Source organism: Puma concolor, chromosome D3 (genome assembly GCF_028749965.1).
Source record: "Puma concolor isolate L17-30 chromosome D3, mPumCon1.1.hap2, whole genome shotgun sequence".
Lineage (NCBI taxonomy): Eukaryota > Metazoa > Chordata > Mammalia > Carnivora > Felidae > Puma > Puma concolor.
Window position 1 is genome coordinate 11321457 of NC_141678.1, and position 13646 is coordinate 11335102.

General features: G+C 64.6%; 1 protein-coding gene across 3 annotated transcripts in view; it reads right to left on the minus strand.

Moving 5' to 3' along the window:
• The window catches only part of RBM19 (RNA binding motif protein 19), a 153044-nt gene that overhangs the window by 44236 nt on the left and 95162 nt on the right, over positions 1–13646 (minus strand). For all 3 annotated transcript variants that reach the window (XM_086681764.1, XM_086681765.1, XM_086681766.1), the window contains exon 23: positions 1284–1404. In XM_086681764.1, coding sequence (XP_086537890.1) covers positions 1284–1404 — 121 coding nt within the window. The remainder of the gene's footprint in view (positions 1–1283; positions 1405–13646) is intronic.

The window sequence follows — 13646 nt, forward strand, 5'->3', positions numbered from 1 at the left end:
TGAACCTGCCGGTTGTCCCTGGGACCTCTGGGCAGAAGAAGGCAGGCCGCCACCTGAGACCTGGCGGCAGCCAGGGTGGGGGCCACGGGGGAGGCCACGGAGCCCCTTCGCCAAGCCCAGCTCTCCCAGGCCGGCGGGAGGAAGGGAGGCGTTCCCTGCTCGCTGAGGCTGCTTCCTGGACACCCGTCACTGAGCCACCAGGATCCTAAGGTAGGAGGCTCACAGCTGCCCCTTTACGGCCTGGCCTTGAACGCACTTCTGAGATGGTGGGAGAGGAAGGAGATGGGATGCGGGCTCCAAGGTCCCTTGACTGCCCGAGCGTGGGGGTGTGCACTGGTGGGGGGGGATGGTTGGGGACCGGGGGATGGCCCGGTTCTTGGGACTTTCCCTCATCCCCTCCTGACTCCCCAGCAACCTGCTGGAGAAGGTGAGGCCCCTTGTGAGCCAGCCCCCCACGCTCTTCACTTCATCTGTTCCGAACACGCTGGCCCTCCCTGTTTCTCCATGTGCCAAGCTCAAGGTCCCCACTGCTCAGGCAGCCCTTTTGTGGGCACGAATGTCACCTCTGCAGGCCTTTCCAGACCACCCGCTCAAGCAAGGTGCCGGCCTCTTCCGCTCGGACCCACGGCCCGGCTAGGCCACAGCCACATCACTAGCCCCAGGACACAACCGGTGAGTAGTTTTGGGGGACGGACTGAGCGATCGGCGAGGACGCGTGATGCCACAAAGGTGTGTGAGCGGTGGCGTCACGACCTGGGACCATCAGGCCCCTGGCAGAGAGTACACGGCCCTCAAACCAAGTAACTGAGCAGAGTCGGGCTAAAAGGCGGCAGGGGGTAGGGGCTTCAGGGGAGGGACCCCCCCCTCCCAGCTGGTGGCCAGGACGAGGACAGAAAGTGCCAGGCAGAGAGGGCTATAGATGGGGGGCAGTGCCAGCCGGTCAGCCCGCAGAAACCCGGCAAGAGGGAAAGCGGACGGGGATGATGGGACCGGGAGGTGATAAATGTCCTGACCCCAGTCTCTTCCTCTCCCCAGTTTCCTGCCAGGCCTCTCGATGACCCAGCCCAACCGGAAACCGAAGGGCACGGAGACCAGCGACGCTGTCCACACGGGTCGGCCTCCCGGTGCGGAATGAGGACAGGAGGCTGGGCAGCAGCTCGGGGGACAGCCGGGGGGGGGCGCCCAGCACGCACTGGGAGGGAGACGGGGTACCCTGCCACGTGCGGCCCGTCCCGTCCCGGCCAGGGCGAGGGCAGTCCCCTCGGGAGCCCCGGCGCGCTTACCGTGGAAACGCTCGGCTGTCTTCCGCCTCAGGGCTGGCAGGCTCACTTCGGAATCGGCCCACTCCAGCACCAGCCTCCGGCCGTACAGGTGGGTGCTGTGGCACAGGGCGTGGAAGGCTCTCTGGGGGGGGCAAGAGCAGGAAACGGAAGTGTGAGTTAGCTGAGACCCACCCACCGACGCCCCATCCCGCCCCCCTCTTGCCCGCCACCGCCTCAAGCTCCAAGGCAAGGTTCTGGCCCTTGTGACACCTGCTCTCTGGCCAGGGTGTGGGAACTCTTGGCCACTTGATTCGATTAGTGGGTTACGTTCCCAGGGAGAGAGCTGCAAGTGACCGTGCCGTCGATATATCTGCCGTCCGGGCCTGTAATTGGTGCCTGGGCCGGCGCCTTCTTCTTTCCCGTGCCGTGTCCTGCCTGGGGAGGGCCACCCCATTAGCTGGCTCACCTCCCACCAAGCCGTCAAGGGCACCGCGCGAGACAGCCGAGCCCTGCCTGGCTATGGTGACAGCCAGGCAGGCCCCTCACCGTCGCCTGGTGGCTCTGTCCTTCGCTAACCCCGCGGATTCTGTCCCCCACCTCTCTCTGCTGCCCTTGGCCAGGCCCTCGGGCCCTCAGATGGCCTCCGCCCTCTCGGGCGCTGGCTCCTTCTCCCGGCTTGGCAGCCCCGTCCTTCTCCCAGCCTTCCCCCACTTCTGGTGTTCGTGCTTTATTGAGATACGATATCCACACATCACCCATCTGAAGCATACGGCGCTGGGTCTCAACAGATTCAGACTTGTGCGGCCGTCACCACGCCAGCCTCACAAGGTTCCCCACCCTCAGCCTTCCGAAGGAAACCCCACCCTCGTGAGCGGCCACGCCACCCCTCGCCCCGGCCCCCGGCCCGCAGCAAGCACCAGTCTGCTCTCCGGCTCTTTGGATCTGCCTGTTCTGGGCGGATACAGACGGAACCACGCAGTACTGGTGAGTTCCGTCCTAAATGGCGCCAGGGCCCAAGCTAAGTGGAGCCTTGCGGGTGGCGGGGGGCGGGGGGGTGGGCTCTTCCTGAAGCACTCCCGTGGTACATGAGAGGCCACGCACTTGGCCTCTGGAGCCACCTTGCCCGGGCAGGTGGGCACGCTTCCAGAGACTGGGCGCGTTGATGAATCTCACCGGCCTCGGTTTTCAAATCCATGAAGCGGGAATGTCAACGGCGTGCCAATCTAAGGGTTCTAGAGGAGGCGAGGAGGAGTTTTAACACGGAAGGTACTTCGAACGGCGTGGGGGCACAGAGTCAGTGCTCAAGAGATGCTAGCTCTCCTTGTGGGGGTGCCGTTAACTGCAGGCTTATCGCACCTGCAATTGCATTCTCTCAGCAGAGGGGCCTCGGGTCAGCAGTGGGTGCGCGTCAGCCCCGGAAGCCACGGTGGCTAACGGTGGGCACCTCTGTCTCTGCTTCTGGGCTGTGGCAGCACCACGAGGCACCAGGAGGGGCCATGGGGCCCGTCTCTCTTGCTTCCTCCGTGCCGCGGGGAGGCAGCGTGTGACCGGGAGGGCTCTGCTCCGGAACCGGTCCGGACTCGGGCCCTCAGCTGCAGCGCGACTGTTACCGGCTGGACCACGTTCTCCCAGACGAGAGCGGTCGGCATCCAAACCCCTGGGGCCTCAGGTCGTGACCTTGTTTGGAGATCGGGTCTTTGCAGATGTAGTCAAGTTAAGACGAGCGCACACTGGAGAGGACGGGCCCTTTAACCCGCCCTGACTGTGTCCTCGGAAGAGACGGCCACGTGGAGACACGGAGACGCACGGTAAGCACCCTGCGGGGACAGAGGCCACTGAATGCCGCTGTCGCCGGAAGCCAGGGGAGAGCGGTGGGGAACAGACCTCCCTCAAGAGGGACCAAACACTCTTGGCCCCTCGAGTCTGGGGACTCCTGGCCTTGAGAATTGGGAGCCGAGAAATTTCGGTCGGTTGTGTTTCCGCGGTACTTTGCGACGGCAGCCGCGGGGACCTAGGGTGAGCCGAGTGCCCCACGATAGCCTCGGTCTCATCTGGACAACGGGGCTGGGGGTGGGGGGGGATGTGTGGGATTACCACGCAGCAAGCCCGTGGGTGGCACACAGCTGACCACCCCCGCACGACCCACCTTGAGGAGCGTGAGCGGGAGGCGGATGGGACACGCATCTTTTTAAAACGAGACACGTGGCCGGATTAAGCAAAAAACACTTTGTTCTCAGATCCGCCTTTCCGAGAAGGGCCAGGTGCAGGCAACTTTTCCTTCCCACCCCCCCCCCTTTTTTTTTTCACTTTAATTTAAAAAAACTCTTTCTGACTGCCAGCGGAGCCTCTGCGTTTTTTTCCATGCGGATATAAAAATGCATCTGGACTCCGAGCCGAAATGGCCCATTCAGAGCTTTAAAACACACGCGTGCTCAGCTGGCGCGGCAGAGAAACAGCCTGACTGGGGGAGCCGGGGGTTTGAAGACGGGGGAGAGGAGTCAGTCGGGAGTCTGGTGTGGCGGGTACTCCGGCCCGGCACCGGGGTCCCTGAGGAGCTGCGGTCCCGGGGACACGGGCGGGAGGGAGCAGCCACGAGGCAGCATCTGGTGGAAGCCGGGAGCCGCGGCGAGGACAGGGGAGCAGAGCCCGGGAGGCGGGCCCAGGAGAGAGGCCCTGACCTTGGCCTCCCTCCCTCCGTGCGGCCATCAGCCTGGCGTTTCCTTCCTGCCCCTGGAGCCCCGTTCCTGTGCCACACAGAGCCCGGAGAGGTCCCCACTCGCCACAGGAGTTGCTAAGAACTCCCTCTCCTGGCCTCCCTCCGACATCAACCCTTCCAAATGCTCATCTCCTCTTTAGAAGGGCTTCTGACGGCAGGAGGGGAGGTGGCACAGCCACTGAGATGGGGGGGCTCTGGGCCCGGGCGACTTTGATTCAAATCCCTGCCGCACCACTTACGAGCGAGCTGTGTGAGCTGGGGCAGGCCGCTTAACGTCTCTGGGACGCACTTCCTCGAGAGGCGGCAGCAAAGAACGGATAGGAGTCCGTGGACTGTGAAGTCTAGCACTTACAGCACCACCGTGGGCTGTCGTTCCTATTAAGGCTGCCCTTGGTTCCCCTGAGGCCACCGAAGAGCAGGAATAACATCCAGCGGGACACAAAAGCTCTTGTGCATTTGGCGTCGGGAGTGCAGTGGGTGGCTCCCCCAAAACAGCAGGACCACCCTCCCGAGTTCCAGTCCCTTCTGGTCAATAGGAGACCAGGCCGCTTTCCTCAGTGCCCGCTGCGCTGGTGGTGACAGCGACTCGAGGCTAAGATCGGCCTTGGACAGTCAGTCCGGGCCTCACGGGGCTTTCAGGTGAGTGCAGGGGAAGGCGCTGAGGAACGCGGAAGGTTCCAGGCACAGCAGAAGGGAACTGCGGCCCTGGCCTCTCCGGCCTGGGCCTGCCAGCAGCTTCCTCCCTGGCCTGTGTGCCTCCTGAGACCCACGCTGCCTTCCCCGTGAGAGTTCTGAACCTCGGCTGTGGTTCTGAACCTCAGGGCCTTGTCCATCCTGGGGCGCCCAGGGGTCAGTGCGGTGAGGGTGTCTCGGGAGGAAGCGGGGAGTTACATGTTCCTGGCCGTGTGCTTCTCTCCAAATCCAGCTTCTTTCTGCTGCCTGTTTCCTTCCCTTGGGAGGAAAGGGCCGCCTTCGTCCCATGGATTATGGATCCCCTGGGTTAGAACTCGGAGCCCATGACCACAAGCTACTCATCAGAACGAACATTACTGTCCCGTTTCAACGAAAGGAACACAGAGGCACGGGCCGAGGTCTGCGTGCGCGTCAACCGCCTTCTTGTTTTTCCTTTCAGACTCCGTGCACTCCGTCCCTGGGCCTTTGTGACAACACCCGCCCTGGCCTCGGAAGAGCTCCCTCATCACAGCCGCCTCGGTGGCGGCCCAGCACAGGCCCCGCTCGCCTCACACAGACTGCCACCGGGCACCCTCCCCACGCCCTGCACACGCGGCTTCCATTGCGGCACCTGCCCCGTTAACGTGTGCCGGCCTCCGCGGCTCAGCCTTGAACCTTAGAGGGAAGGCCTCTGTCCCTGCTGCCCCTAGTACAGTGCTCGGGGCAAAGTGTGCTCAGGAGATCGAGTAGCTCCCCCTTCTCCGCGGGGGATACGTTCTAGGACCCCAGTGGGTGCCCGGACCCACAGACGGTACCGAACCCCATCTACGCTGTACTTTTCCTGCACACACACACCTGTGGTGAAGTTTAACTTCTAAATCAGGCGTGTGATGCGGCGTGAGGCCACGCGGCCCGGGGAGGAGGGCCATCTGCTTCCGGGCCACGGTTGATCGTGGGTAACGAACCACAGAAAAGGAAACCGTGGATGGGGGGTGGGGGTGGGGGGGGCTGCTGTATTCACAGAGCCGTATTCAAGTTGGTCCTGGCTAGAGACGGCGGGCTGGCTTAAATAACCCGCCGTGGTCCCTCCACGTCCCTACGATACAGACCATGAAGACGCAGGAGCGAGGAGCATGTCGTCTCCGGCTGCCACGTGCACGGGACGGCCCGCCTTGCGGTTAGGACGAGACCTGGTGCGGACACGCTCTTGGGTCCGGCAACGGGGAGGGGAAGGCCTGCTCCTGACGTGTATGACTCTGGGGCCCTCGGGGACGGGAGCAGGTGCCCAAGCCACCAGGACCCGGGAGACCGCAGCTCACCCGCTCGGCTCACCGTGCAACTCTAAGGGTGCGTTCACTTGTCCGGGAGCAGAATGCCGTAGAAGGGGGGGGCCTCTGCCCTCCGGAGCCACTTCCTGCCATCCTCTGTGGCAACAGGGCTGGCCGCTCCTACTCCTCTATCGGCCCCCACTCTCTGTGCTTTCGCAGGCCGCTCCCACGGACCGCACGACTCGGGCTCTCGCCCTCTGGCGTCCGCGTAGGTGATGCCCGGAGTCCTGGAGGGAGGGAGGAAAGGGGTGGGGGCGCCGTTCCCCTGCCCCCTCCCGCCAGGACTACAGCTCCTGCCGGCGGCCCCTCCCCTCTCACCGGTCCCCCAGCCTTACTTATTCCTCCATAAATCTCTCCTAGACCATCGGGGGTGGGGTGTCTGCCGACCCGGGGGGCTGCCCGAAGTGCCTCTGCCTCGACCCAGGGCAGATGGGCCTTGCGCTCCAGACAGCAGGTCTCAGGGCCTGGCCCCACTCCGTGAGTTGAGGCCCACTGAGGAGAGCTCGGGCAGGGCCGGCTGGGGTGCGGGCTGGCTCCCGCCGTCATCTGGTCCCTGGCTCGGCTGTCCCAGAATCACCCCCCTTTGATCTCTGACCCGAGCCACCAACTGTGGCCCCCGAGAGCCCTAGCCTCGACCGCCTCTTCTGCGTCCCCCCCGGAAGGAAATCTGCGAGGGCGGAGCGGGGAGTGACTGTGACCAGGCCTGGCAGCCATCTTTCCAGAACAGGGAAGATGCTGGAAGGCTGCCAGCGTGGCGCTGGCCTGACCTTTCTGCAGCTCTCCCTGGAGACACAACTCCTCTTCGCGGCAACAAAAGTCCACGCGATGCCCTTGGTGGAGCCGCCGTCCCAAGGGCGGTGGCTCCCGGGCCAGGCTGAGGACGGGACTCCTGTCTTAGTAAGTCCAGGCACTCGTCGGCCCCTCCTGCCCCGTGTCTCGCAGAGGAGGGAGGGCTGCAGCAGGCGTCAGATCCACCTGAGCGCGGACAACGCCAGCCTGCGCCAGGCCATCTGTGCCCTCGATGCCTGGAGTAAGCGTGACCTGAGCCAGCCAAGAATGACCGCGTGTGCCCAGGGGCACGGGATTGAGCAGAGGGAACGGAGGCCCAGGGCCCTGGCTGGGGCTGGTGGGGGCCAGGCTCCTCCCGTCGGCCGAGACGGCTGAAAACCGGGGGCTGTGCTTCTGGGAGGAGGGCCTGCCGCGCCGGGATGTTCGCTGTCTCTCGGTGCAGCGTCCTGTGCTCTGAGGCACAGAACCGTCCCGTCCCTGCCTTACGGCTCCCACAATCCCAGAAGCAAGCTCTCAGGAGGTCGTGCCAGCTGCTTCGGGCCTCCACGGGGGAGGAGTGGGGTGGCAGCCGGGCCGGGGAGGAGTACTGGGTGATCGGCCGTGGGGCCCCACTCAGCACCTCGGGCCATTTCCAGTTAAGATACCATGAAGCTGAGGACGAGTTTCTAAGAGAAACACCAGGGGCCCCGGTTCTGGGAGGTTGTGCCTCCATCTCTCAGACAAATAGATGTGTCTCCTTCCTTTCCTGCCTTCATCCACTCAGCTCTACCCAATTTAAGTCGACAGTCCCCGGAGGACCCACCAGGAACCAACGCCACGCGAGGGGACCCAGAGGTGAGGCACCACCTCTGCCCTCTGGAGGGGCAAAAGAGCCACCGGGAAAGATCCAATGCCGCCAGGTCGCCGACGGTCAGAAACGGTAAGGCGAGGGGGCGGCGTGGGCTGGTAACGGCCCTGGGCTCCAAGTGGGGCCCTGCTACTTTCTGGCTTTGTGACCGGATGAGGAACTTCCTTGGGTCTCTACTCTGTCAGCTGCAAAATGGGGGCACTTGGACCTCCCGCGGCTGCCGAGAGGAGTAAGTAGGACAGCAACTATTCACTGACCCCAGCGCCCGGGGCACGGGAAGGGCCTGGGTCCTCGCACCTGCTGTTGCCATCGGCAGTGAAGTCACCAGAGGAGCTCCTGGAGGGGAGAAAGGTGTCCCACTCAGCCGGGCTCGTCACCTTTCCCTGGTAATGTGTTCCGAGCGCCTGGTGAATCTGACGTGAGGACACTAGCACCCTAGGTCTTCTCATGTGGGCAGAGGCCCGGAGGGAGGGACAGGCTGAGTCGAGGGGCACCACATGGCACTGCTTATGCCCTGGTGACGACGAAGGATGCACGCCTGCTAGTCTGAGGAGAGTGTGGCTTGCCCCCACACCCCCGGCTTCTCAGCCCAGAAATGTGTTGGCTGAGCCTGAATCCCGGCCTTGAAATGCAAGGCTCAGGATTCAAATACACTCCCCACCCCCCCCCCCCCCGCCCCAGGCCCCAACGATGGGAACTAGGAAAACCTTGCTAACGAAACGCAGGAAAGAACCTGCGTGCGCGTGAGTATGTGCGCGTAGCACGCGTGCCCGAACAGAAAGGCGGGGACCAAAGCCCGGCTCCCTAACGTTTCTGGAGACGAGCAACCTCTACCAGGCTTCAGACCGCAGCAGCCCTGCCCACGGGGCCCGAGCACACCCGGCGGTCGCCCCTTCTTCGGCGCTTTGTGCCACAGCCTGGGCCTAGCCCTGATCTCTGCACTTGCCTCCAGGGCCAGTATCATTTCTGACACGGGGACAGACGAGTCACCTGGGCTTCGGGGACGGGACTCCCCTTCTCAGTGTTCGCGGCCTCCTCGCTCCCAGGGGGCGCTGGCCCCTGCGGACCCTGCTGTGCTCCCACGGGCCCCACGGAAACCGCCCGACTCCCTTCTTACCCTCGATGAAGCAAGCGTGTGTTGAGCTCACGCCAGTGATGATCTGACGGCGGTCACCGTTTACGGGGCGGGCAAGATGGCCCGGCCCCGTGCTGGCCCCGCCGGGTGCCGGGCAAGGAGGCGTCCCCGCCTTGAGAGGCTCCGTCTGGCCCCCTCACGGTCCCCCTCTCTCCGCCACAGGTCTGATTTCGGCAGAGCTCTCGAGGCGATAGCACGGGCGGGGCCGGGCCCGGGCCCCGTGTCCATGTCGCACCCCCCCCCCCCCCCAGCACCGTGCAGAAGCGGGAACCGGGAAGGGACGCATTAACCGGTGCGACCCCACAATTAAAGCTGCGGCTGTTTACCACGGTGAGAACAGCTCTGCCTGCCAATGCCAGCCGCCATCACGTCTCCCTACTGCCGGCTCCCCCCAAGTGTTTATTTAAGCCAACACATTGCTCTGCTAATTGGATAACATTCCACGTGAAAATAGACCTTTTAAAACAACAGCAGCGGCGGCAAATAAAAACAGCCACAACTGCAAAAGTACAAAGGCACGGCGGGCTCGGGGAGGGGAAATTAAAGGCGCCTGCATGGGGAAAAAAATTAATATTCCGGTTTCCAGGCTGAGAGTCTATCCTTCCCATCCCTTCTCTTCCAGGCTGGCCTTCCTTTCCTCCTGCAGGACCAGCCTGCTCTGCGCAAAGCGGGAGGCGGGGACAGCTGCTAAACAGAAGCCCGGTGGCTACCGGTGGCCTCTCTGGGGCCAGGCTGCTTCGGGCTCGGGAGGGCTGGACTCGTGCGCTCATGGGCCCGATGCCGGGGCGCTCACTCTTCTGGGCGCGCCCCCAAGAGATGTTCCGGCCCGTCCCCCTGAAATGGCTCTAATCGGTGAGTCGTCCTCTCCCCTGGGTACTGGGGTGGGCAGTGGCGGGCATGTTGAGGACAGGAGGGGCCGGCACTCAGCTCAAGCGAACGAGCAGACGAGGCGGGGAGCGCCCTGGACGCACGGGCTGTGGCAGCCGGTCAGCACGCAGAGTTACCCGGCTCTGCCCAGTTCCGGCTGCATGATCCCGGCTGACCGACGTCACCGCTCTGAGCCTCAGTTTCCAATGCCACCTACCACTCACCTCCTAGAGTCCCGGGAGGACAAGACGTGACAAACGCAAACGCCCAGCAGCCAAAGACAGGCTTCTAGAAGTTGACGGTTTTGATCACCGCCAAGATGCTGCCCTTCCGGAAACATCAGGGCCCAGAGAGCCACGGGGGCACCTGAGACAGGGAGACAGCCGTGCACATAAGTGCAGACCCAGGCCACCCGGGGAAGACCACTGCATTTGGGATGGCTTGCGTCCTTGACTTCCACTCTTCCCTCGTCAGCCTCTGTCCTGCCCCCCTCCACCTCGAGGGAGTAGGTTCTTTGGAAGACATCGCCTCACCACCCCCGGAGTTTTAGGGAACACGGGCACTTTCAGAGGGCCTAGGACTCCGAGGGCTGACAAACGACCTAGGAAGGGGGAACGTGCCAGCTCACCGAGGCCGTGATGAGGGTAGACGGGTCTCCTCCAGCTTAGTGCCTTGGCCCCGGGGGCCAGCGCCAGGCTTTGCGGGGATCGGTCCATGGGGCTCTGCAGCGGCTGCACAGACAGAGCTCGGCGGCCGTGCGGAGACCGGGAGGGACTCATGCAAATCTCCTGCCCGATTCCCGGGGCCGCTACAGGTTGGGACGAGACAGTGCACGTGTGGTGTATATATCACGTACAAAAGCCGGTGCGGTCGGTCGCAGGGGCCTCTGACTATTGTCATCAGTTGCCTGGTTACCCTGAGCTCTGCCACGACAGCCTCTGCGGAGCCTCGTGCTAGGATTCTCTTCACGGTTTGGGGGTGTGCGCTTGCCCCAGAGGGGCCTGACGGATGACAAAGTCCCTGATGATGCACGGGCGGGGTGGAAGGCAGTGTCGTGGAGGAAGGTCGGAGGACTTGGTGCAGGGTGCAGGGACGGTGCAGATGGGCAGGCTGCCGAGGGGCTGCCTCGAGGGGCGGACCGGGGCTAATTCTCACCTCGGCCAGCTGGTGAAGGGGGCTGGCTGATGCCGGGGAAGGAGCATGGTCCTGGGAGCCAACGTATCTGGGTCCCGGCCCCCGGCCAGACACTATCAGTTTCTCCACTGCTTCCCAGACTGAACACGGAACGCCCAGCTGTCCGTTACCCTCTCCCTTCTCCCCTGGTACCAACCCCCCCATTTCACCCTCCCCTCCCCTCCTCCTTTCCTCCCATCTGAGCACGGCCCGGGGCCCCCAGGAGAGGCTCTGATGCCAGGTTCCCGCGTGGCCGATGCCAAGAGTGATGCCTTCCATCCCCACGGAGGGTGTCCTGCCGGGCAGTGGGAGTGAACCCCCTCGCGAGGGGTGCAGGTGGGTCAGGCAGGGATCAGTCAAGCTCCGGAAAGGCTTCTGAAGGAGGAGGACTCCTCCTTCCCCGAGTGCTTACGAAAGAGGACGGCCACTTAGGGGGAGCCCGCCAGACGGATGGGGGTGAGGCGCGTCCCCCCGGCACTCCCACCAATTCCTTCTGTGGGAGTAAAGGTCTCGGGGTGCTCTCCTCGGCGTCTCCCTGTGGCCTCGCACCCCGTCTTCGGACTCACGCCCCCCCCCCCCACCCGGCTCAACACGCGCGGCAGTCAGAACCGCGTTCATCGACGTGCAGTGCGCGCGGCCCCCTGGGTCTGTGGCGGGTGCTGGCCGTGCCACTCGGAAGACAATGAGGTTCTCCAGACAGACACGGAGAAGGAGAGGGAGGCACAGCTTCCCCGGGAGGCAAAAAGAGCAACGTCCTGCTGAGTCCACACCGTGTGAGGGCCGGCTCGCACGCTGGCGGGCACGCGGGGCCCCGGTCCTCATGCGCCCAGAAGAAGGGCTGCGGCGGGGACGCAGGAGCCCGGCTGCCGCCTGTGGGAGGCGAGGGGCAGAGGGGCCAACCCGGAGGGGCCGCGGGCTGAGTCCCTGCTGTCCTCGGCCGCCCTTTCTCCTCCTGGAGGCCAGAGCGGAAGGCGGGGAAGGGGACGGAGGGAGAGGAGCCACCTCCGTGGCTCCCCGGGCGCCGTGCCGGCCTTCGGAAGTCACGTCTGCGGCCCGGCTCTGGGGCCGAGCGCCGCCCCGTCTACCTGAGGCGCCCCTCCTGCCCCGGCGATCCCGGGGAACGAAACTGCCACTGACCGCGTCCCGGCAACGCGGCCATTGACGCTGGAGGCTGGGAGCCCACGCCGGGTCTGAGCCTCCAGCCCCAGGAGCCACATCGGTTGGGACATCAGCCCCAGCCCTGGAGAGAGGCCGCCGTGTGCAAGGGACACGCCCTCCAGCTGGGGGGCTCCGACGCCTTTTCTCTCGGCTCCGTCCTACCCCTCCTCCTTCTGAGAGCATCTCCCTTGTCACCACCGCCACCCTCCTCCTCCCGGGGCCAGCGCCACTCCGAGGACATCGCCCCCACCCAAACCTCACGACAGCTCGGGGAGGAAAATCCTCTCGCCGTCTCGTAAACGTCGCGGAAGCTGAAACACGCAGAACGTGAGTCAGTCGCTTGCCCGAGGTCCCTCGGCAGACAGGGGCAGTGCCAGGGTCCCGACTCAGGCCGTCTGGCTTCAGAGTCTGTGCTCCACCAACGAGCCCCCTCATCAGAGGCCTCTCTTGGGGGTGAGGGGTGAACCCCCTGCTCTTTCTTCCCTGGTCACAATCTCACGCGGGAACCCTGAGAGCAAACAGGCGACCAGAGCTCTGTACCCTCACCGCCCAACCCCCCAGAGGCCCCCCCCCCAGCAGGGTTAGGGTTAGGCAGGCTGGGGAGGAAACACTGGCCTGCACTTCCCTTCCCTCTGTCTGGGGCGAAGGCACCCCGGCTCTCGACGGAGCAGGGCCGGTGGGAAGGCGGAAGAAATAACTCACTTGTCTCCAGCACTATGGGCCAGGGTTTCATGCGCACCGTCAGACGAGGAAACCGAGGCACGGGGCAGGGCTAGGGGAGCCCAGCTGCCGGCAGGAAGGTGCTCCGGACGGCTACCCTCGTGGCTCCCCTCTGAGTGCATGCGGGTCCCCCCCGCCCTGCCCCCCAGAGGTGCCCGCGTGCCGCACGCAGGGGGTGACGCCGCGGACAGGAGGCAAGGGAAAGGCTGCCAGCCGAGAAGAAAGGAGAGCAGATGTCCGGACAAACGCAGCCACGTGTGGACAAAACAGGCACTTGAGTTCAAGACGCTGAGACAAAGGTGGCTGGCGAGGCTCCCTGAGGTCCCGGGAGGGCCCTCCGTGCCTGTGCGTGTTCCCAGGGCCCACAAAGGCCGCAGCTGTGTCCCCGAGATGTCACCTCCGGCTCCGCCCACTGGGCCTCTGGCAATGGCAGCTCGCTAAAGGCCGACGGGTGTGATTCTAACAAATAACTCTGCTTTTCCCAGGGAGGTCTCGTGAGAAGCAGAGGGGGTCCCAGTGTGGGTGAGGCCCGCCCGTCGCTTCCCCCGGACCCTTGACGAGAGGGGAGGCCGACACAGGGAGAAACGCACAGGCTCCTGAGGGAGCCCTGGGGATTCAGTGGCCGCGAACACAGCCAGACCCCCCGACCACACAGCCTCTGTGCTCCCACATCTGCTGCCGGGCTGGGCCCGGCACCCACCCCCGCCGCGCTGCGCCCGGCCCAGATCGCGACGGGCCGCCTTGCTTCAGAAACGAGAGGCGTTCTGCCTCCTAGGAGAATTCTGTACCTGTGCCTCTGCACAGCAGCCCCTGCCTGGGCAGACCTTGCCTGTAAGCAGCCCAATTGGCAGGCCCCGGCCGCAAGCGGGAAGATGAGGACAAGACACATGTCCCCGTGGGAGCCTCCTCTCCCAGGGCCGCCCCCCTGGACCCTGCCTTCGGGGGGCGCTCGCAGCCGGGAGCTCTGGCTGCCCTGGGG